Source organism: Myotis lucifugus, unplaced genomic scaffold, assembly GCF_000147115.1.
Source record: "Myotis lucifugus unplaced genomic scaffold, Myoluc2.0 scaffold_353, whole genome shotgun sequence".
NCBI lineage: Eukaryota > Metazoa > Chordata > Mammalia > Chiroptera > Vespertilionidae > Myotis > Myotis lucifugus.
This window is the reverse complement of record NW_005871401.1, coordinates 755473-779002: the sequence shown is the minus strand read 5'-3', so window position 1 is coordinate 779002 and position 23530 is coordinate 755473. Positions and strand designations below refer to the sequence as shown.

Here is a 23530-nt window from a genome sequence, read left to right as displayed (position 1 = left end):
TTTCTCTGATATTCAAGTCAAGGCAAGTATTTGTCCCTTAAGGATTACTGTATAAAAGCTAAGTCAATGGGCTCTCCTGGAAGTCAGAGCCAGTGTTGATATGAGGATCAAGAACTGCCACCATTAGCATTTCCATCGCAAAAGAACATAGAAATGGTGTTCCTTGCAGGCTAAGTGAGCAAAATAAACTGATGAACAAAATAGATCCAGAAACACAGAAGCATGAAACGGACTGACAAATCTCAGAGGGAAGCGGGGGGGTGGGGGGGGGCAGGAGAAGATTAACCAAAGAACTTATATGTATACTAGAGGCCTGGTGCATGAAAATTCATGCACTCAGGGGGGTCCCTCAGTCCAGCCTGTGCCCTCTCGAAGTCCAGAACCCCTCAGGGGATGTCAGCTTAGGCCCACTCCCATGGGATTGGGTCTAAGCCGGCAGTCAGAAATCCCTCTGGCAGCCCGGGAGCCCTCAAGGAATGTCCAACTGATGGCTTAGGCCCGCTGCCCATGGGGAGCAGGCCTAAGAGGCAGTCAGACATCCTTAGCACTGCCAAGGAGGTGGGAGAGGCTCCCACCACCACTGCTGCACTCCCAACCATCAGCCCGGCTTGTGGCTAAGCAGAGTTCTCCCTGTGGGAATGCATTGACCACCAGGGGGCAGCTCCTGCATTGAGTGTCTGCACCCTGGTGGTCAGTGCACATCATAGCGACTGGTCATTCCCGGTCATTCCGCAGTTAGGGTCAATTTGCATATTACCCTTTTATTATATGTATTAGAGGCTTGGTGCACGAATTCATGCATGGGTGGGATCCCTCTAGGTGGCCTATGGGGATTGGGCCAAAACCCACAGTCCAATGCTGACTGCAGTTCCTACCTGACACTCCCGCTCATCTTGGCCCCACTGCACCTGCCGTGGGCTTGCGCCCAATCAGTCCCATTCTGGAGAGGCTCACACCACAGCAGCACTCACCAGCCGTGAGCTATGTGTCTGGTGCCCTCCTGAGGGGAGTGGCTTGTGGGTTCAGGCTGAAATTGGCTCTCTGACATCCCCTGAGGGATCCCAGATTGCGAGAGGACACAGGCCAGGCCTAGGGACCCCACCAGTGCATGATCAGGGCCAGGGAGGGGCTGCGGGAGGGCTCCAGGGCGTGTCCAGTCCATTTCGCTCAGTCCTGATCGGCCAGACCCCAGCAGCAAGCTAATCTACTGGTTAGAGCATCTGCCCCCTGGTGGTCAGTGCATGTCATAGCGACTGGTCGACCGGTTGTCTTGCCCCTGGTGGTCAGTGCACATCATAGTGAGCAGCTGAGTGGCCTTAGCATATCATTAGCATATTACCCTTTGTTTAGTTGAATAGTCGAACGGTCACTGGTCAACCAGACACTTAGCATATTAGACTTTTATTATATAGAATATATGCATAACCCATCTTGTGCTAAAAGCCGGGGGCAGAGGATGGGGAGCAGGCACTGGTGCTGGGTGGAGAGGGTCAATTGAGGAAAAAAGAGGACATCTGTAATACTTTCAACAATAAAGATAAATTTTTTTTAAAAAAAGGCGGGAAGAAAATATTAAAAAAAGAAAGAATAAAAATTAGGCATTAAATTATTAAAAGTTAATTTACATTCTCTTTAAACAATTCTAAAAGCCATACTGTGTAGAAAAATGCTTTTTTAAAAACAGGGAAGATGTATCAGTTTAATCCAAATAAACTTCCCATGTTGCTTTGAATATTTGCCTATCTTTTCTTAATAGGAATTAGAGTATAAATAAAAGTAGGTTAACATTTGTATACGTTATTAACTGGTATATGTTAATAATAATCTATACTCATGGAGAACTCTGTTTCGTAAAGATAATGTAGGCAAATAAAATTTTGCATAAATATACATATGTATGTATATACTTTTGTGTATATAAAATATCTCTATAGATAGAATAATTCCTGTTAATAAATTAATATATATGCAAACACCTACATACAGAATAAGATACAGTATAATAATATAAATGGTTGGTTGTGAGAAAAGGCAAGTGTTTGATAATTTTTAATATGGGAAACAACTTGTAAACCTTGAACAGGACAAAGTGACAAAGTATGACAGCATATGCAACTTGACACTGGGCATGTTTTAGCAGATTCTCTGCTGTGTTCGGGGTTTGGGCATGGCTCCCTCAGTCACATCCTTCATTCCACACTCCCTACTTCACCAGTGGAAGAATGTCCCTTCTCCCATCCCGGAAACCTCACACAGTGATGACCTCCTCTAAGTCTTAATGGGGTCAAGACTTGGGTGAGATATTTCAAGGTTGGGCCAAAATTTTAATAGTTTAGAAAAATAGATTAACTCAACGTCTAAAAATAGGCCTGAAAAAAGGCTCAAGGAGTAAAGATATTTTAAAAAGCAATTGAAAGTTTTCTTAATTAAAAATTTGATGGTGTCTTCTTTATCTTTTTCTTCACCTGCCAGTAAACTCAGAATGTTCAGCTGGCACGTTCTACTGAAGACATGGTGAATGGGGCAGCAATTACCACCTGTTGTTCCCTTGAACTTCCTATGGTTATAGTTAGTTCCTGCTATTTCACATCACACAGGCTTCGAGCCAGAACAACACTGCCATTGGCCACTCCCATTTCTCTCTCCTCCTGCTTATTCACCATCATTTCTCCATCTTAACTCTAATGAATTCATTTAGGCCTGTAGCTAACTAAAGTTCCTGTTCTGGAAAGAATGTCCTATGTCACTAGTTCCTTGATGTATTGCATGCTACATTGGAGGGGTTTGATATCATCTTTCCATCACTAAGGCTTCTTTATCAACAGATTCATGCTAAACTCACAAGCTAATAGCATGATAAGAATGCCCATAAGTTTTCTTGGCATATGGAACTATGAAAACAATAGTGTTACATTATTACTTTTATCATTATTATTATTATAATAACTATTATTTTTGTGTGGGTTAAATCATTCAAAAGTTTATTTGTGCTAGTAAGGAATTCTCTTACATCAACATTTCTCCAACAAAATTTAACTGACTTCTGAGAGATGAGAAACAAAGCTTCCTGCTCTCTTCAAAGTTGCTATAGAATTGCATTGGAAGTAGGATCTCCCAACCAACATCCTTTCCCTACAAAGCCAGTCCTGTTTGCCACTTGTGATTTACAGGCTGTGTCTGCTCTGAGGAGCTGCTGGACACATTAGTGTGGCTATGCTTATGAAAGGACGCTGCTGTCTGGCATAAATGACTTTCCAGAGACCCATCTCATTCAGAACTGCAGGAACTGTTCTCCCTGAACACGATCTGTCAGTGCATAAGCCATTATTTCACCCGTTCTGAAGGGAAGGATCAAAAATACGGTCTTGCAGTCTAGTCCCTTCTGCAAACCTTGATGCACCATTAAAAATCTGCCGTCTCATACTTTTTTGATTTCTATTTGGTTAATCCACTTCATTAACATTTTTGTTGCAACTATAGCTCTGCTTTTGGGAATGATGGAAAAAGAATGGTGGTAATTATGTTGGATTTTGTTCATGTAAATTACTTATACATTGCTGTACTTCCTATTTCCAATATGCTCATTATTTATAGATATTACCAACAATATAGTATGTTCGATTTTTTTTGGTCCACTTCACATACAGCTTTTAATATATTTATCTAAAGGCTTACTTTCTCTTCCTAACATAATATTGAAAGTCATCAATCTCAAATCTATCTTCCCCTCCACATTTTATAATATGCTTCATTTGTAAGAATTAATGCAAATCATAGCTCCACATTATATGGGTTAATAAATGTAAGACTCGTGTTTTAATTCAAGAGAAAATTAACACGCTTAACTATATGACAAAAAGAATAAAATCATTTGTATAGTTTTGTGTTTGAGAGATCATTAATGTATCAAGGTATTCTTTAAATTATTTAGAAAATATTTTACAGAGAGCACTTGTAAAAATCAAACAAAAGAAATATAAATGAATAATATTAAATAATATTTCACCTGAAACCTTTCATTCCACTCATTTCAAAAAAAAATGTGAAATGGTACACATTATCCTGAAAAGACTGTAAGGTATATGTCCAGATATATCAATCATGTAAAAAAGTAAAAAAAAAGGAGAATATTGCAGTTGATAGAAGCAAAAGTGTGGGCAAATGAAATCTTTCTTTTACTTTATAAAATAGAATTAATAGTTATTTTATTATGAAGATTACTGCATTAAAAACACTGAAAGAAAATCTAATAGTTATTTAAACTGGTTGGCATCATTCTCCAGAATGCCTTGTCAGACATGCTTATGACTGGATTTGGGTTTTATTCTAATGCATGTGCAGTCAGTAAAAGAATTTTCAGTTAAGGGCTCAAATCTCAGGCTTTCTACTATTTTGTTATGGAAAGTGCTTACAAGTTGTTGTGTGGAGCAAAATCTTCACTTTTACTTCCAAATATTTTGTATGAAAGTTTACCACACTGTATTAATATACTTACAGGTTTACTTATATAATCTTTTACATTAAACAAAAATGCACAAGATTTAAAATCATGTGAAATAGACAGAATGTATTTCTCAACCTTTCCAAAATCCTCTTTTCCCTTTTCTTCTTGATGAGCTCAATTATACAACCAATAACTGAGATATAATTTACAACACTGAATTCCAAGGGAAATATTGTCTACACATCAGCAATTGTTTGCAAAGATCATTTATTTTTTAAAATTGACCCACATTAGGACAAATTTACAAATGTTCCTGGGCTCAATTCAATATACCAGCTCTTCATGCTTTGAAGTGTGACAGAGAACACTCCATGGAGAACTCTAATTATAAAATATAACAAGAACGTTTGCAATTTTTAACAAGCTTGCTGTTTCCATGCCAACTTCTTCTGAATCTGGAAAGCATTAAAATAATTTTCTCACAACTTATTTCTTTCCATTGTGTTATATCAATCCTCTTTTCACAGGCAATACATTCAGTACCAAATGAGTAGGGTATTCATTAGGGCTAGAGAAAGGCAAGGGTTAAGTAAATAAGAACATCAAATTAATATCCAGGCCTAAATGCTTTAGCAGAGCCAAAGAATCTGTTTAATCATTCAAGTCAACAAAGGTTAAGATAATAAAATAAACTTCTAAATGCTTTCCTTTTTGGAACTTAATCCGTCTTGCTGAAGATGTTTTTAAGATGCTATCAGTTTTGTGTAGTCCCAGCTGTTATGAAAATTTACTCGAATACACTGGGAAGAGAAAAGAATTTTATGAAAATAGTTAAGCAGAGCTCCTGGGTGGCTTATTGAAACTGTGAGAGCCTAGGACTCATTTAAAACCAGCTGTTGGCTGATGATGTTGAGACTAATACCTACTAAATCTCTTCTTTATCAGGGCTCTGTGTTATTTGGCAATGTGATGGAAACCAACTGATTAGATAAATATATAGTCAAAAAATAACTTCATGATGTTTGTTCATTTTATTGCCTAAGTTTGATTAGTAATTTTTCTTTGTTGTTGTTAATCCTCACCTGAGGATATTTTCCCTTTGATTTTCAGAGAGAGTGGAAGTGAGGAGGAGAGACAGAGAGAGAAATATCAATGTGACAGAGACACATCAGTTGGTTGCCTCCTGCAGGCACCCTGACCAGGGCCAGGGATTGAACCTGCAACTAAGGTACATGCCCTTGACTGGAATCAAACCTGGGACCCTTCAGTCCAAGGGCTGATACTCTATCACTGAGCCAAACTGGCTAGGGCTCAATTAGTAAATTTGCCACAACTTCAGAACAACATAATACCCTAATTTTAAAAGACAGTATTAAACATTAAAATAGTTTTGCTTATTTTTAAGGCTAAGTTTTTACATCACTAAGATACAGAAAAAGTAAATGAGTCATTAACACAAAGCCCTGGGTACGATTATGACTCCAAGGCTGTGGCTCATGATGAGGGCAGAGGTCCTTATGAACTGGGCAAGCAACAAACCCTCTGTAGTAATGAAGAGAAATAGTGGTAACAGCAGTAGGTTACAATGGGAAAAATCCTTAAAAGCCTTTTATACTTGACATTCAGATTTTGTTATTGATCAATAAAAGCAATTCAATCTTTTGAAGAGAGGCTCAACTAAAAGCAAAATCAACAAAATTTCTTGCAAAACATGTAAACGCAGCTTTATGAAAAGCAAAAAATAGACTGTCTTCATCTGGTTATCTTAAGAAAAATATCACTAATAGCAAATATGCCCGGATCTTGATTTATACAATTTTCAAACTGGTGCCATCATACTGAGAAGCAAGATTGTATTATAACAAGGTAACTGGGCTTTTTATGTCCCTCAGATAAGGGTCAGCATTGCCCCTCCTCCCTAAACCTGTCTAGGTATTACTATGGAGCATTCATTCATTCATTTTTAGAAGGGTTGACAGTGTATGGGTTTTAAAGACTGAGATTATCATGATTGCAATGGAAAAAGATGCACCGGTTTGCATTTGTGTTCCCCGGCTTTGCCATCTGATTCACAGAGGCACGGGATCTTAAAGTTGAAAAGGTTCTAGCCGCCTATGGAGGCAGCTTGGCATTGTGGAAAGAAAGCAGATCTTGAAATCTGGGTTTGAGTTCCAGCATTGTCTTTTGGTAGGTGTGTGTGAAAGAATATGGACAACACTTGTTTGAGCTCAATCCTCATCAGAAAAATAAGTCATGTTAATATTTGTGCTACTACTCACATAGTTATGTTTGAGAATAAATGAGAGAATATATAAAAAATGTAATCTGTGCCCTGGCCAGTGTGGCTCAGTTGGTTGGAGCATCATCCCATACACAGAAGGGTTGCAGGTTTGATTCCAAGTCAGGGCACATACCTAGGTTACGGGTTCAATCCCTGGTTGGGGAGCATATGGCAAGCCAACCTATCGATGTTTCTCACATTGATGTTTCTCTCTGTCTCTGTCTCTCTCTCCCTTCCCATCTCTCTCTAAAAAAAGCAAACAAAAAAATGTAATCTGTAAATTCCTAGGCTCAAATCCTGACTGTGCTGCTGGCTGGCACTGCTATCTTGAAAAAAAAAATATTTAAACTTCTAAATCTTGATTTCCTCATCTATTAAATGGAAATCATAAAAGTAAGTATTTCATAAGGCTACTGAAATAAGATTTCTTCATAGAGTATTTGACATACTTTAAGAAGAAATTAATAGCCCTTGCTGGTGTGGCTCAGTTGGTTGGGCATTGTTCCGTATGCCGAAAGGTTACTGGTTCAATTCCTGGTAGGGAGTGTGCAGGAGGCAGCCCATCCATGTTACACTCTCACATTGATGCTTCTCTGTTCTCCCTTCCTCTCTCTCTAAAAATCAATAAAGTATACTTTAAAAAATAACTCAACGAAGTTATTTATCATCACTATTGTTATCATTTAAGTCATAGATATATTTGTACTGTTTCACATTGAGGTTGATGATTACAGTGACTACCTTATGATAGGGGAGCAGCCTAATCCACTGGGAACAGCACACTAGAGGCTGAGAGAGCTGAATTTGAAGCCCCCTTTTACCACCTACACTTTATGTGAACTTGGCCAAGTTACTTTACCCCAGATTCCTCATGTGAAATATGGGGAGAATAATCAGCTATGACCTGATGAGAACTTACTATAAATTTTTTTTCATGTTATTTTTCTTAATTCTGATCATAACCATAGAGAACAGATAGTGATGGAGTTAGAATTTTATCCCTGTCCAGCCTGAACCCAGCCCATACGGATATAATAATTTCACTGTACTATAATCACTTTTCCGGTTTTTCTTCCCTGATACCCTACCTTGCTGAACTGAGTAAAGCTGAGAGATGGTGCTGTAGGCTTTAAAGAGAGAAAAAAAAAAAAAAAAATACTCTGAGTAATTAGCAGTTATAATTATTATGTGAGGTATTATGCCCTAGTCCACTGGGCATTCAGCCTAGGAATGCTCCTACAACTTCCTTACAATCTCTGCTTGAATACAGGGCAAAACCGTAGCCTCAAAACTCTGTCATACAAACCTATGAAGATGAGATAAATAAAAAATGAGTATGGGCATGGTGATTGCCAGCACAGAAAAAGCACCATACTGACGATGTAGTCTAAAGGCATAACTGCTAAAGCACAGTGTTTCACTGCAAAATGAACTGACGATTATTGGCAAATCCGTAATGACATCTCACCAAGAAGCAAGGAGGGAAGTGCAATTCTAATGTCAGGATGCATTCATATGTGGAAATCTAACATTCAGTGTCTTGTAGAATAAAACCAAATGCTATCTATGGTTGTTATATTATACCTAAAATTGTAAGCTCAAAATTGGTTCAATGAATACTGACAGAAAGCTCATGCCAAAAAAGTCTGCCCATGCGTTTCTGCACTAAATCATACGCCAACAACAGTATTCAAAGACAGTCAACTTCCCTACCATTTACCTTGTAACTTCTTACAATCTTTCACTTTCACTACTTAGCAAAATGCACCCCCTTAATATTCCCATAATCCCAGAATACCAAATCCCAAAGCTTTTTATAGAGCTCATCCTTGTGGTTTTCTTTTTATTAAGAACATTTTGTGTCCCCTTTACCCCGCTTTAAGTAGTTCTTCCTTTAGTGCTCCAACGTGGCAGGGCTCTGGCTTCTTGTTCAGTGCTTACTCTCTTTTGCTGATGCCCTTCCTTGTCCCACCCCTTAAATGTGGATATTCCTAAAGTGGTTCTTGCTTCACTCTTTCACCCTACAGTTTCCATGCTCACTGTGTGATAGTTCACCTATGTAACTTTATGTCCAGTTATGACACCACCTTAGATCTCTAATGTTATGTCTCCAGCTGTTTGCTATAGTATTCAAGTAAAAATAATCTAGACAGTTTAAAAATTCAACAAAACTAAAATTCAACTTGTTTATCCTCTTGACTTTCTTCTGGTCAAATTTATCAAGCAGAGACAGGAACTTCAGACCTACATTTATCTTGTTTTTCAACGTCAGCCCCTAAATCCAATGAGCTCCAAGACTTGTACAGAATTTTCACCTCAGTATCCTGAAATTTTACCCCCTGACTGCTGCTTCTGTTACAGAATAGTAAGAAGCTAGGAAAATTCCAGGACAAGTGGAATAGTGAAGCTGAGGCAGATTAAACAGCAGTTTGCAGCCACCTAGTAAATTCTATCTTCCCTAAACCAAGGATACTTAGGAGTAAATGGTTTGCACATCCCCCCAACCAGAGGGTAAATAACTTAAATCACCCTACTCAAGGAGATAGATAACAGAAATCCAATTAGTTCCATTTGCCAACCACATCTAAGGACAGACAAATTGAGAATAAATCTCATTTTGGTACATCAGCATAAAGCTGATGAATAGTCTATTGATTCTCCCCTAAGAGTTCCCCTAAACACCCACCCTTTAAAACCCCTGAAAATGAAGGTGCTAGTACGCTCTCCCTCCAGGGAGCACACCTGTGCCATTTCCTTCCCTGTCTCCTTCCCCCACAGGCATGCATCTCCTGAACCCCAAAAGACACCAAGGGGCCCCATGAGACTTGTAACCAAGGGAGCAATGGGCAGCGGCAGCTCATCCTGCCTAACCCCCTGAATTTGTCTCCAAGGCCCCCTTTCCTCTGCTTTCCCAGTGAGCCAAAGCACCCAGCCTAGGCTCTCCTGTAGCTTCTTCTGTGCCATTTTTTGTTTCACTGTCCTAAGTGGGTTTTTTTGTTTGTGTGTTTTGCTGTGGTCAATAAATTCTTGCTTGCTTTACTACACTTTGTCTCTTGACTGAAATCTTTCCTTTAAGAAGACATGATCTGAGGTCTTCTCCTCTTGATAGTAAAACTTTTTTTTTTTACCTTAACCTGGCCTCAATTCTACCCAGGGCCATAGACTTTGGATATAGATTAAATTGATCTTTTACCTTCTGCTTCAATACTTCTCTTACCAATTTCTCCACTCATTGTGTCATCTCTGGTTTTCCATCTTTATCTGCCCAGGTTTTTGGTTGCACTTATGGTAAACCCTATTGGTAAGATGAACCAACTTCCCTTTTCAACTCCATTCTCCTCAGCTCACTTGCAGCTTTGACCTAACTATGTGACAGGATCTGGCCCAAGAGACATGAACAGAAACATACTATAAAATTCACGAGAAAATTTTTGTTTTCGTGATATGGACTCTCTTTCCTTTATTTTCCCTACTGATAATAGATATACATGTGATGGTTGGATTTAAAGTGGCCTTTTTGCAATTATGACTGAAAGGCCAAGGGATTCCCAGAGACTTCTATAGTAACATCATTGAATTATATAAATAACACCAACTGCCTTCTCTGAACCTCTAATTATGTGAGAAAAATAAAAACTCATATCCTAATTTCCATAGAAAACATGGCGCTTCCTCCAACATTTTGGTGACTCCTTCGTAATTTCTTCTTTGGTTCACCAATTTAGTCTTTCCCACTGCTCAGCTTCTCATTCAGACACTGTACTTTCTGCTCAGTACAGCCCCTTACTTCCAATGACACCTGATGTTCCAGACTGAGCCAGCCCATCCCCTCTGCTCCTCTTCCCCTGGGAACAGGACATTATCTTTACAGCCCAGATTCTTATGACCTTGTCCTGATGACTGACATAGTGTCCTGGTCTACTCGGTCTTCCTGCTTTCAGTCTCTTCCAGTTCCTTTCTGTACTGGACACTATCACCCACGTAGACAAAAAAGGGGTTCTGTGATAAACGTGCCAAGTCCAGTGACCAAAAGGAATCCCACAGTGTGATCTGATCATAAATTCTTAACTGAGCAGGTCATAGTGGATATGGACAACCCAGGCATATAAAAGGTTTATCTTTGCTTTAAGCAAGCCCTGTCCATTGTTCTTAGGCATCTAGGTTAACACACCTGTGAAATGTCTTTTAAAGACCCTCAGAGATTTATTGTTCCATACTTCTCTCAGAGGAGCGGGGCGGGGGGGGGGGCGGGGAGGGAGATTAACCAAATAACTTACATACATATATGCATAACCCATGGACACAGATAATAGTGTGGTGAAGGCCTGGCGGGGGGGGGGGGCGGTGGTGGGGGGTGGACAGGATAGAGGGGGTCAGTGGGGGAGAAGGGGGGAGGACATCTGTAATACTTTCAACAATAAAGATACATTTTTTTTTAAAAAAAAGAGCCCAGCTGGTCTGGCTCAGTGGTTGAGCATTATGAGCCAGGAGATCATGGTTCAATTCCCAATCAGGGAACATGCCCAGGTTGCAGGCTAGATCCCTAGTGGGGGGCATGCAGGAGGCAGCTGATCAATGATTCTTTCATCATTGATGTTTCTATCTCCCTTCCTCTCTCTGAAATCAATAAAAACATATTAAAAAGACCCATCAGAGGCCTAGTCACATTCCAGGAAGCACATAATCTTATTAACTGTCCTGTAATTCAATCCTAGAGATTTCTTTCTCTGTCCTTGCTTTCTCTTACCTTCATCTAATCTTCCTAATGTTCCCTCCTTAGTTTCAAATGTGTAAAGGGAACTGCAAAGCTGTCATTCTGTGAAGCATTTGAGAACTTGCTTCTGGGTATATTATCAGTTTGGTTCAAATAAACTCTACAGGTTTGGATATTTCTTACATCAACAAAAAGATTTTCATAAAGAACATTTGGTAATAACACCAAAGAGTCTGGTGGTAGTATGCATCAAATGATGTAATAAAAAATCTTCAATGGTTCCCTACTGCCTACTACATTAGACATTCAAACTGCTCCATAGCATAACTTCTATAAAAATTTCAGCCTTATATAAAACAATTTTTCTATATTTAATCTATTTCCTTGGTAAATGGAATATTATTGTTCTTTAAATGAATCTTGTTATTTCCTACTTGTATAGCATTGTTTGTACTATTTCTTCTTCCTGGGATGTGTAATGTCTTGCTCTTAATCTTATCTTCTAAAGATTACCCATTTATGAATTCCTAGCTCCAGTGACAACTCTCCCACAGTCTTCCATTAATATTTAAAATAGAAGAATGTTCCTTTTCTATCATCTTGTGGCATAGCTATTTAAGATATATAACATACAGCCACATAGTTTTCTTATTCAGGTACCCATGAGATTATCAGATCCATAAGAGAAGTAATGATGTAATAATATTTTATTCTAACATTCAACAAATATTTATCAGGTCCTCACTGTTTTAGGTGATGGTGGGTGTCATGAACAAGATGGAGTTTATGTTTCAAGGAGAGGCATGTTTTACAGATAACAAGAAAATAAATAAATAAGCAAATAGGATAATGTCAGATTTAGATTGGATAATTACAGAAGTTCTCCCTGTAGAGGTATTTGAAATGAAGTATCAATGATAAGAAGAATCCAATCACAAAAAGATCAGAGGAGAGCAAGTGGAAAATCATCCTCGAGTTAGGAGTGAGTGTGGTATGTTTGAAGGTCACGTGGAAGACAGTGGGGCTGGAGCACAGTGTGTGGAGGGAGGACTAGTATAGGTGAGGTTTTAGAGGGAGGCAAGGGCCTAATCTTGAAGGCCTGTGAAGGCCAACCAAAGTGGTTTGGATTTCATTCTAGGGTTTAAAACAGGGAGCAACATGATCTAACTTACAGGTAAAATGATCTCTCTGGCTGCTATGTAGAAAATGGATTACACCGGCTTAAAAGTGGAAGCAAGATTAATTGGAAGACTACCACAGTGGCAGTAGAAGAGAGAAAAGTTGACACATTTATAGTCTCTGTAGTATTAAGCATGGTATCTTGAACATGGTAGATGCTCAATATATCTTATTAAATATGTGTCCAAGAGTTTCAAGATACTTTCACCTTCTTAATTTTATATTACCTTTTTTCCTGCTTTGATTCACATATTATACATTAATATATTCCTGTTTCACACTTGGAAAAGAGAAAATAAAAGAACTTCATATACAAGGAAACAGTATAGATCCTATAATGAAATGATGGAGGATCCTATTGTTAAGTTAATTATGGAAAGAAATAAATTACTTGAAACAAATGGTAAAAAGTAGAATTCAAATCTTTGCTAGGATAAAAATAGTTAGCATAGTCAAATACAAAGATTTGTATTTTTAAAAAAGAGAGTCTCTATTAGCATCAGCCTGAACATTGTGCCTATAGAAATTGTGGGTAAAGTTAATTATCATTAAATTGAAGACTTTTCCAGTTCTAACTTAATTTGATTTACCTAAAAATATAAAACATTCATTTTATTATCTTGATAAAATAAATTTCCTAACAAGTAGCTAATACTAGCTTACTAGAAAGAAATATTTATAAAATTCTAAGAGCACTGAAAGTGACCTGCTGTGTCTCTAAGTTAAGAATCTGAGAAAAGTTAGGCAATCTGGTAGGTCCGCATTCTCTTTTTCATGTACTTCCCAGAGCATTTAGCTTTTTACCCATGAAGATTTGTCCTGCATTATTAATTCAATCTAAATTCTTTCAATACAAAGCAAAATTGAGGAGAAAATGGGATCATTTTTTGCCACTTTCCACCTGAAATGCTGAATGGCTCCTGAATCGTGTGAAACTTGGCCCCAGTCAGTGTGAAAACTGGCTGAAATCTGTACGAAAGGCAGTCTGGGTTCGTCAAAGTAGTTCATGAACTTTGGCCAAACTTCCAAGAAACCTGGTCCAAGTCTTAGTTTGCACTGCAACATGAAACCAGGTGAATTTCACATGGTTTCAGGTTTCATCCTAAAAAATTTGGCTTAGCTTTATAATCAATCATCACTTTTTAAAACGATGAAAGCCAACACACCTTTTTTTTTAAAATGAGGGCTGCCTGCATACTGATGACAGCTAAGCTGTGAACCACCCCTTCACTTCCTTTGCCAAAAGAAGATTTCTCAGAATGGAAACAGTCTCCCTCTTACCTGCAAAGGGCAAGCTGAGTGATTTTGGTATTGCGTGTAGAAAGAAATGATACTCAATACATGGAGACATGCCATGTGAAATAATCACCACGTACCGAGCAAGTGGCTATACTCTAATCATCTAAGGTTATGAGAATTTTATCCCATTCACATCCATGACATATACCATAACGTTTAATCTCCTTGACCATAAAATAAGCTTTTACCTTGAAGCTAGTCATCAGCTAGAATAACTGCCATGAGAAACGAAACGTTCTGAGGCATAATCATTTCTGTATGAAGAATGGCCGAAGAATAGCAAGGAACGTAAATCATAGCGTAACTTTCACCTAGTTTAATAAACATGAGGACATAAGACACAAGCTTTTCAGACTTGCACTGACTACATCGTTTGCAATAAAACCTCGACTGTAGTATACATGGATTCAATAATTATGCACAGTGACAAAAAACACCCTACACAATTGTGTTTTCAACCTGAAAGTTTGAAATGTGCTTTTCCACTGTAAAAAAAAAAAAAAAGACTCTCTTCACCCGAATACTCGCTTTTGTGCGTAGTGACATGAGAAAATCGAGAGGTATGTCTGAACGGAGCCACTACATCATTGGAACAGTATGTCTGAACATTGGGGTAATAAGGCACAGATGTGGAGCAGAGGACTTGGCACTACCAAGGTAACAACAAAGCATTCACCATTGTGTTAGAGTGGGTAAAAGAGCCACATTTGAGAGAAAGAAAAGGATGCCCCTCCTCCCTGGAATGCTAAATTACATTGCACCTTTTATTTGCTCAAACATCTATAAAAAATAAGAAATTCAAATAAGTATTATTCAAACATGATGAGGAATAAACATATAAAATGCATTAATATTTTCATCTATAATATATCATATTTATGCAACAGCACATAAAATTTAACTGCAGAAAAAAAGGCCAAATTCAATAGGAACCCACAAGGCCTTTATGTTGAAAACACTGCATGCAATTATAAAGGACCCAGTAGCCGGTGGGAAGATGTTGTTGTTGACTGTGAGTAGCAATTATGGTCCTTAATCCGTAGGGCTAATTACTGTGGAGTATTCTCTTCACAGTTATCAAGTTAAGATACTACAACAGTGTATGCACATTATAATAATTATTATTGTTAATCAATTATTGTAAGTATAGGTGATACTAAACTATGTGACACAAAGGCAGTCATGAAGCCAAGACAAGTTTGGAGTTGAAAACTAATTTTCTGCTCAGGATCGGAAGGGTACAACTTACCCGAGGTCCCTGATCACCTTGTTCTCCCTGCAGAGTAGAAAAATGAGAGGATAATTTTAGCACTAAGTCTATATCTGATGCTCATTAAAAAAGATAAAGGAAAACATAGCATAGATCATGTCAATATGAATTTCCATTAACTTAATTTGTTTCTGCTATTCATTTTCTTACCTTATCACCTTTTGGACCAGGAGGGCCCTAAGAAAACAAAGAGAAAAAGAAACATAGTTTAAAAATAAATTTTTAAAATTGTAGTTTGCAAGATGAGCTAGGGTTAGGTGCAAGATTCAGGCAAAGTGCAGAGATATAGCTGTCACCGAGGTTTTTCAAGGAATTTTGGCATCTAAACTATAATTATAATATGGTTAGAATATGAAAATTATATATATGGTATTATGGTGTATGTATAGGGTGGCTCCCCCAAAATATGTACATACACTTTGAATAATTACGAAGGCAGTGTTTATTAAAATACTTTTCATTTTCAAAACTGAGCTATCAGCTGTTAAAGTGTGTAAACATTTTTGGGGCCATCCTGTATACACACACGCGCACACACACACACACACACACACACTCACAGAAAAGTACATGTCATAGGTACATCATATGTTGAACAAATTTTCACAAGCTGAACATACCTATGCAAGCTGAACCAGCTAAAGAAACCCAGGAGCACCTGTTGTGACATTTCCTTATCACTAATCTCCACCAACTGTAACCCACTATTCCTGACTTCTGACAGATAGGTTAGTTTATCTTTTGCTCAATATATGTGAAATTCATGCACAATTTTGTGTGTAGTTGTGGATCATTTTTCTTTCTGCTTTATAATATTTCATTGTGTGAATAAACCATAATTTATTCCTTCATCCCACGGTTGATGCCCATTTGTTTCCAGGTCCTCATGATTACAAAGAGTGCTTCCATAAACATCCTGGTAGATGCCTTTGGGTTAAAAGTGTATGCATTTATTTCCTTTGTGTGGGGTAACATTTTAGCAAGTGATATTCATATATATATTTCTTTTGGGTATATATATCTAGGAGTGGAATTATTAAGTTATAGAAAATACATATGTTCAGTTTTAGCAGGCACTGCCAAATAGCTTTCCAATGTGGTTCTAACAATTTAAACTCCCATCAGCAATGCATGAGAACTTCAGTGCCCCTATATCATCACCAATCCTTGGTATTTTCCCACTTTTTCATGTTAGAGATGAGGTGTAGTGGTTTCACATTGCACTTTAATTTGTATTTCTTCAGTGGTTAATTACGTTGAATTTGTCTTAATGTAGGTATTAGTCATTATGCATCCTCTTCTAGAAAGTGTTCACATCTTTTGTCCTTTTTCTATTGAGTTATCCTATTGATTTGTTAGAGTTCTTTATATATTATACTGCAATGCTATATATCATACACACACACACAAACGCATACATATGCAGAGAAAGAGAGAGAGCGTGCACACAAATATATTCTCCCACTCTGTACATTGTGTTTTTATTCTCTTAAAGGTGTTTTTGATGAACAGAAGTTCATATATATATATATATATATATATATATATATATATATATATATGCCAGCGACTGGAACGCTGGAACGACTGGAACGACTGGTCGCTATGACGCCCACTGCGGCCAGCGAACTGGCCAATCAAGGGGTGGGGCCAGCCGGCCAACCTTCTGCAGCCCCTCCCCCAGCTGGTCCCACCCTCGATCAGCCCACAGCCCCTCCCCTAGCCAGCCCTGCCCCTGATCACCCTCCCCTGGCCACTGACCTCCAATCGGCCTCCCCACCCCAATCAGGGGTGGGGCCTGTTGGCCAATCACTCACAGCCCCTCCTCCCAGCCAGCCTGGTCCCGAGCCACCCCAATTGGGGCCAGGCCAGCTGGACCCCACCTGTGCACAAATTCGTGCACTGGACCTCTAGTTTTTAATAAAACTCAACACTTTTTCTATTTATAGTTATATTTTTGTGTTCCACTTAAGAAATCTTTGCCTACTCCAAGATCATAAAGAGGTTCTTCTATTGAAAATACATCTTTTCCACATTGTAGGACAGTGTTACCTTTGGCCTAAATTAGAAGACCATATATATGTGGACCTTTTAAGGAATTTGTTTTGTTGGACAGCTGTCTATTCTCGAGACACTGAGATTTTCTTTACCTTTAAACAAAAATACTAGCAGGAAATATTCTAGAAGCATCAATACCTTTTCCCCCCTAGCTCTTAAAAATGAAGTCACATTTCAGGGTTCAGCCTACCTGAGGAATTAGTGCATTTCAGAGTTACCTACAATCTCTCACCTTCAGTAGGTCTGGGAGATAAGAAATCTAGATGGCAAGTAAAGCCAAGGTTCTAGCAAAGTCACCTCCTTAGTTCCCAGGGGAGATTGCTGTCACTTCAGATGGGGAAGTGGGAATTCTCCACCTACTAAAATATGTCTTCTGTTAGTGACAGAGGAACTGTACCCAATTCCCCTTCTCAGTTGTGCCACTTCTACTAATAGTTGTGAGGTTATCATGAAATTAATAATATCAATAGCATCATATTTTATATTTTGTGTATTTTACTATCAACAAAGAATCTGTTACAACATTTAACCTTTTTCCCAATCCAAAGAGGAAAGTATTATACTAATACTTTTATAGATGCCTAAAATATTTTTTATAAAAAAATTTATAAAACATTATCAAAGGTAGGTCTCTTGTGAGTTTAGTGTAGTCTGTGGGACTTTAAATGCAGTGATTGGAAAGCTAAGTGTTGGGACACAGCTCTAGCACTAGATTCTCAGAAAGAATGATGACCATGTGCCTTCAACAGGTGTTTTCTGAAATGCCTCCCAACTGCATTTCCCACAGGGTCAGGGACATTGACCTCAAGTTCTCAAGTTCAAATGGGAGAAAGAGGAATTATAGAGTATCAGGGAGAGGAAAAGGGGGCTAAGATAATGGAATCACCTAGACAAAACCCTTTCATCTCTTATCCAGCAAATAATCTTGCTATTAAAAAAAGAAACTTATTTTTTAATGTTTTCAGTAATTTTTAATGTTTTTATTAATGTTTTCAGTGAATCAAGTAGTGAGTAATGAGTACAGTCTGTGTGCCTACCTCTGTACAGTTAAGTTTAAGGAATTTATTTGGTCATATTAAACACAAACAAAATGTTTACTAATACTCCACAAATAGAATTTCATTTTTGTTGGGACCAAAGGCAGCCCAAAGAAGAAAATGAGAGGATACCTACCATCAAGTTTAAGAAATATAATGGGGACTCCAGTCTTGATTTAAGCAGCATGTTATTTAACTCTACTTTGGTTTTCATATACATTTGTTGGATGTGTATGAAAGTTTGGCACTGTTCTTAGTACTGACAGAGAATCTGGTGGGAGAAACTGATTAGAAAAGCTAAATAGTCTTCTCTGAAAAAGGTAAATAGTCTAGTGCTAACATTAGATATTAGCATGAAGAAAAACTACCCTGTAGAAAATCCAGCCACTGTACGGTCACTTACAGTTACTGTGAACCCCACCCGAGCTTTCACCCTTTCCTTCCCCAAAGCTTCTCCTCTTTAAAGTTCTATTTGCTTTTACTGGTAAAACCTCAGAGGCCAAGCTTCTCACTGTTCCAGTCCCCTAAATTCACTCTGTTAGGTTGGAGAGCAAAGCCTTTCTGAAATAATTTTACAGTGGGGAATGGAGATGAGTCTTTCTCCCAAAATCCAATTACTAAGTCGCAATTACCCAAGTAATACGTATCAACTGGAGCTCTTTAGACAGCTTGAAAACTTGCACTAACAATTTGCACTCACACGCTGCAAAAGGGGTGTTTCTGAGCAGACAGAATGGCGTCCTGGCACCTGCCAGCTCAAGACAGAACCGAAGCAGAGGTCAACCTCCATTCACAGCTGTGGTGGCTGCTTCGGACACTCCAGACCCCACTTGTGCTCTTGGGATTAATGGCAGGTGTTTTTCTTCTGCTTTGACAGAAATCCCACTCTTCTTTCTGAATGGGACTCTCTTCACTGCGAATATGGGTTGGGTTTTAAGAAAAAACAAACACGTGGGCCACTTTAGTAAACACAGATCGTATTTCAAAATTTGGGAGCCATGGTTCTTTTCTAAGTCAAAACACTACAAACAAAATAAAGGTTTCTTTGATTATTAACTTTTAAAATTAAAGCTGGGTCATTAAGTTATTTTATGTCTTTAGAGTTAAAGCAAAAAATCACTGGTATTAACTAAAGGACTGACAGCAACACAAATAAATGCATTATTTGAACTACAGAGTACTTTTCAATGGCATTTTGTTACTAAACTAGAATATTTGTTGTTCAGGTATCAGAATCAGAGATTGGTTGGTAAATATTTGAAGATAAAACTTTGTCACTAAAACATGATTGAGGTCAATGGAAAGTAAACAGAGTAAAATTAATAACCATAAAAAAAGTAAATATTGAATCACAGTTTTATATAAGGCTTCTTTTGGGATTCCTGTCCTTCTTGGCTAGTCTAGGGTGTTGGAGTCAGATCTTTTTAGTGTCTATTTCAATAAATAAAAATATTTGAAATCATTTTTAATTAGTTTTATGTATCTAGCTCTATTTACATAAAATTTGAAGGTGCTAACACAGTTTTTATTATTAGTGCTGCTGTTTCAGAGTGCTGCTAGAGTATTATTAATTTACTACCAAAGAATTTAAAAATTTCAGTGGCAAACTTCAAATTAGCCCCTATTCAAATGACTTTATGTAACAATCTTTTTATTTTTACCATGTCCTTAATGTGAGTCTCCCAAAATTTATTTTTATTCAAAATAAATAAGTTTTCCATGCTCCATTATCTATTTCAAAAAAATGATAAAAACCGAACTAAAAGCACAGTGGGTAAGAGGCACAACAAATGAGATTTAGGAATACATAGGATTTCAATCTACATAAAAGTAATTGAAACCTAGTTGGAAAATACAGATATATTCATAAGGGTTGGATGTCCCAATAAAAGCCTTTCATTCATCACCACTGTAAATTTTGCCTACTTTGAACTGGCAAAAGCTGAGGAGGGAATGATTTTTAAAAGATGGCAATAATAAAAACAAAATTAAATTCTGCTAGAGGTAGAAATCATGGAAAAGAAGCAAACACTGGAAATTCTTGGCAACCAGAGCTGCTGGAATAAGAATAGGGTTATGATTCCTAACCCAGAAAATTGTAGGTTATTTTTATTTTTGAAAAGTAACAACCTTTTTTTGATTTATCTTTTTTATTACTATAGAATCATGAGAATAAGCAAGTTTCATTTTCTAAGCATTTATGGCCAACTACTAGCCAGGCAATGTGGTCCCAGTCTGGAGGAAAGACAACTAAATATAATCACATAGTTGACTAAACACTGTGTTATGGGAATACAGAGAGGAAAGAAGGTAGGAGAGTTGGAGTTAAAAAGATGATATTGGAATTGGCTCTTGAAAGTTGGCCAGAGATAAGGGGGACTGGGAGGGGGTGAAGGAGTTCAGGCAGAAGGAAAGAATATGCATAAGTGGGAGAGGACATCCTACTAGGAGACTTGGAAAGGCTGGCTAACAGTACCCAGGTCCCTGGGCCAGATTCTGTCATCAATTTAACAAGGGGGTGGCAAGATCAAGTGTGATTTATGGAGCTCTGAGCCAGGGCGTGTGATTCTTAGGAAGCTGTTGCCTTGATCCAGGAGAGAGATGGTAAAAATTTGAATTAAGATCATGACCGTGGGACCCAGCTGGTGTGGCTCAGTGGTTGAGCATCGACCTATGGACCTGGAGGTCACAGTTCAATTCTCTGTCAGGGAACATGCCCCGACTGCAGGCTCAATCTCCAGTGTGGGGTGTGCAGGAGGCAGCTAAGCAATGATTCTCTCTCATCATTGATGTTTCTATCTCTCCCTTCCTCTCCCTTCCTCTCTGAAACTATCTATCTATCTATCTATCTATCTATCTATCTATCTATCTATCTATCTCTCTATCTATTTATCTATCTATCTATCTATCTATCTATCATCTATCTATCTATCTATCTATCTATCTATCTATGTTTTTTTTAAAAAAGATCATGACAGTGAGAACACTGGGAAAGTTCTAGATTCAGAAGATATGTCTGAGGTGGAACCAACAAGATCAGTTAACTGATTGAACATGGGGGCCATGGACAGAAGTCCTACTTATTGAAATTTCACAACTTGTGCACTTGCAGAAAAGCATTGGCCTAAGCTGGTTCAACCCTGATCAACACAGCAGCTCCAGAGCCAAGTGAACCACATAGAGCTCTAAATCTGCTTTCAGGGCTGTATTGCAAATCCAAACAGATTGTTGGCAGCTCTGGCTGACCTAGTCAGAAAGAGGAGAGATAGAGAGAGAGAGAGAGAGAGAGAGAGAGAGAGAGAGAGAGAGAGAATATCCTTTAAGAGTAAAAGGAGCATGGATGATAGACGGTTATCACACGGTGTAGCTACTAGGCAGTGGCCATCCTTCTTCTGTGTTAACTTAGGAATAAAGTGCACCTTTTATTATATTCCCTTTCTCTACTTTTTAGACTGCAAAATGGTTATGGGCTTACTATATTTTAAAATCCATAATTTCCCTAGTCTTTTAAGCATTAAGAAGACAGAGTCTGCTGCACTGGCCATTCCCTAGGAGCAGAGTACAACCTGTGGTCACTGCGTGTTGGATGTGTATGCTCAGGCACCCATGCAAACATCACTTTACCAATGTTCAGACTCGCAGGGAGGAAGGAAACAGGGAATTGCGAGTCTTCCCTTGTTCAAAAAGAATAGAAGCCTCAATTCTACTGATTGTAAGATATCTGCCTGCTCTCCGACTGTCCTCAACTTGACCAGTATGCCAATGGCATATACACTCTTAAACCATACATTCATGAAACAATTGAATTTGGTACCACGGTTTTTAGCAGGTAACTGAAACTTCACAAAATCATATTGCAAATGTTAGTAACAATAGAAAAATCTAGTGTTTACTGGAAAAATGGGGACCCCAGCTATTTGCATGTGGATTAACCTACTTCACTTCTGAATAAAGGGTTTTATGCAGTTAGTACAGGTTCACCTCTAGCTAAATGTATACATGTGTTCTTCCAAGTATATACCTCAACCTTGAATTTATATAGTTTTCTGCTTTACTAGCATATCATTTCTTTCTGAAATCACCATGGATTTGTTTGTTTCATAGACTTTCAACTTTGCAAATAACTTCAGTGAATAACATGTGGATATAAATTTATTATGAAAAACCTGATGTGAAAATGTAGCTGTTCCTATATATAAGTATAAGTCACTGTGTGTGTGTGTGTGTGTGTGTGTGTGTGTGTGTGTGTGTGTGTGTGAGTGTGTGTGGAAAACAATGCTTACTGTTTGGCTAAAATGAAACACTGTCCATGAAGCAATATGTAAAATGCCTGATCTACACACTCAATATTTTCAATAATTTTAATATTTTAATCACAGTAAACATAAAGTTTCTTTTTCAGATAACTTGATCTGAGGATGAAGAGAGTAAATATATTGATTTCTTAAAATCAAAAGGCAATGTGGTGAGAAATATGTTATGTGGGTGATTGAAAACACTGGCGAATATGCAGGTTTAATATAATTTACTTCAATGTCCAAGAACTATTATCAAACAAAGCAAAACAAAAATACTTCATTGTAGTTTTAACCATATTACTTTAATGACTAAACAAGATTAAACCTCAGGCCCTAGGACTACTGAGTCATTCCTCGAATATAGTAGATGCTTAATCAATTGTTGCTGAATTAAAACACCAGAAAGAAAAGCATGCAATAAAACGCAACACCTAAAGAATTATTCAAGAACCAGATTCAATGTTGCTATAGAAGAACAGTGTTTATTAAAGTCTCGGACTCGGCTAAGCCAGGGAAGGGAACTATATCTATAAACAGATTTATAGCTTCAGACTTTACACCTTTCATTCTGCACTGCAGATTAAAAGAGACCAAGCACAAAAAGAGGTAGATATAAACAGAAATGTAAGCTACCCCAAACAGCCCCACTTATTGCAAAACTAATTCCTATAGCTATTATTTTCTGGGCATATTTTGTGGTGAGATCGTAAGTATAAGTTCCTTTGTCGTGTCAGTTTGAGTCCTGAACAAGGGACTATATGTGCCCGTGATCAGTCTTAAATCATAAGCAGCTGCCATAAGGAAACAATTAGTGGGGTCCAGCACTAAAAGAAAACTTAGAAAAACCAACCTATTAAAAAGGACTCTCAAAAGTAAGACCAATGTAGCTCAATGGAGTTAAGGGCTTATAAAACTGCAGGAATCAGGGAAGCTCACTCTGGCTTTCTTTT

General features: G+C 38.0%; 1 protein-coding gene across 4 annotated transcripts in view; it reads right to left on the bottom strand.

The window, feature by feature from the left end:
* The window catches only part of COL25A1 (collagen type XXV alpha 1 chain), a 472442-nt gene that overhangs the window by 138898 nt on the left and 310014 nt on the right, over positions 1-23530 (bottom strand). For all 4 annotated transcript variants that reach the window (XM_023764848.1, XM_006101373.3, XM_023764849.1 and 1 more), the window contains exons 6-7: positions 15338-15364; positions 15167-15193 (exon numbers count right to left, since the gene is read on the bottom strand). In XM_023764848.1, the coding sequence (XP_023620616.1) occupies positions 15167-15193; positions 15338-15364 (54 nt within the window). The remainder of the gene's footprint in view (positions 1-15166; positions 15194-15337; positions 15365-23530) is intronic.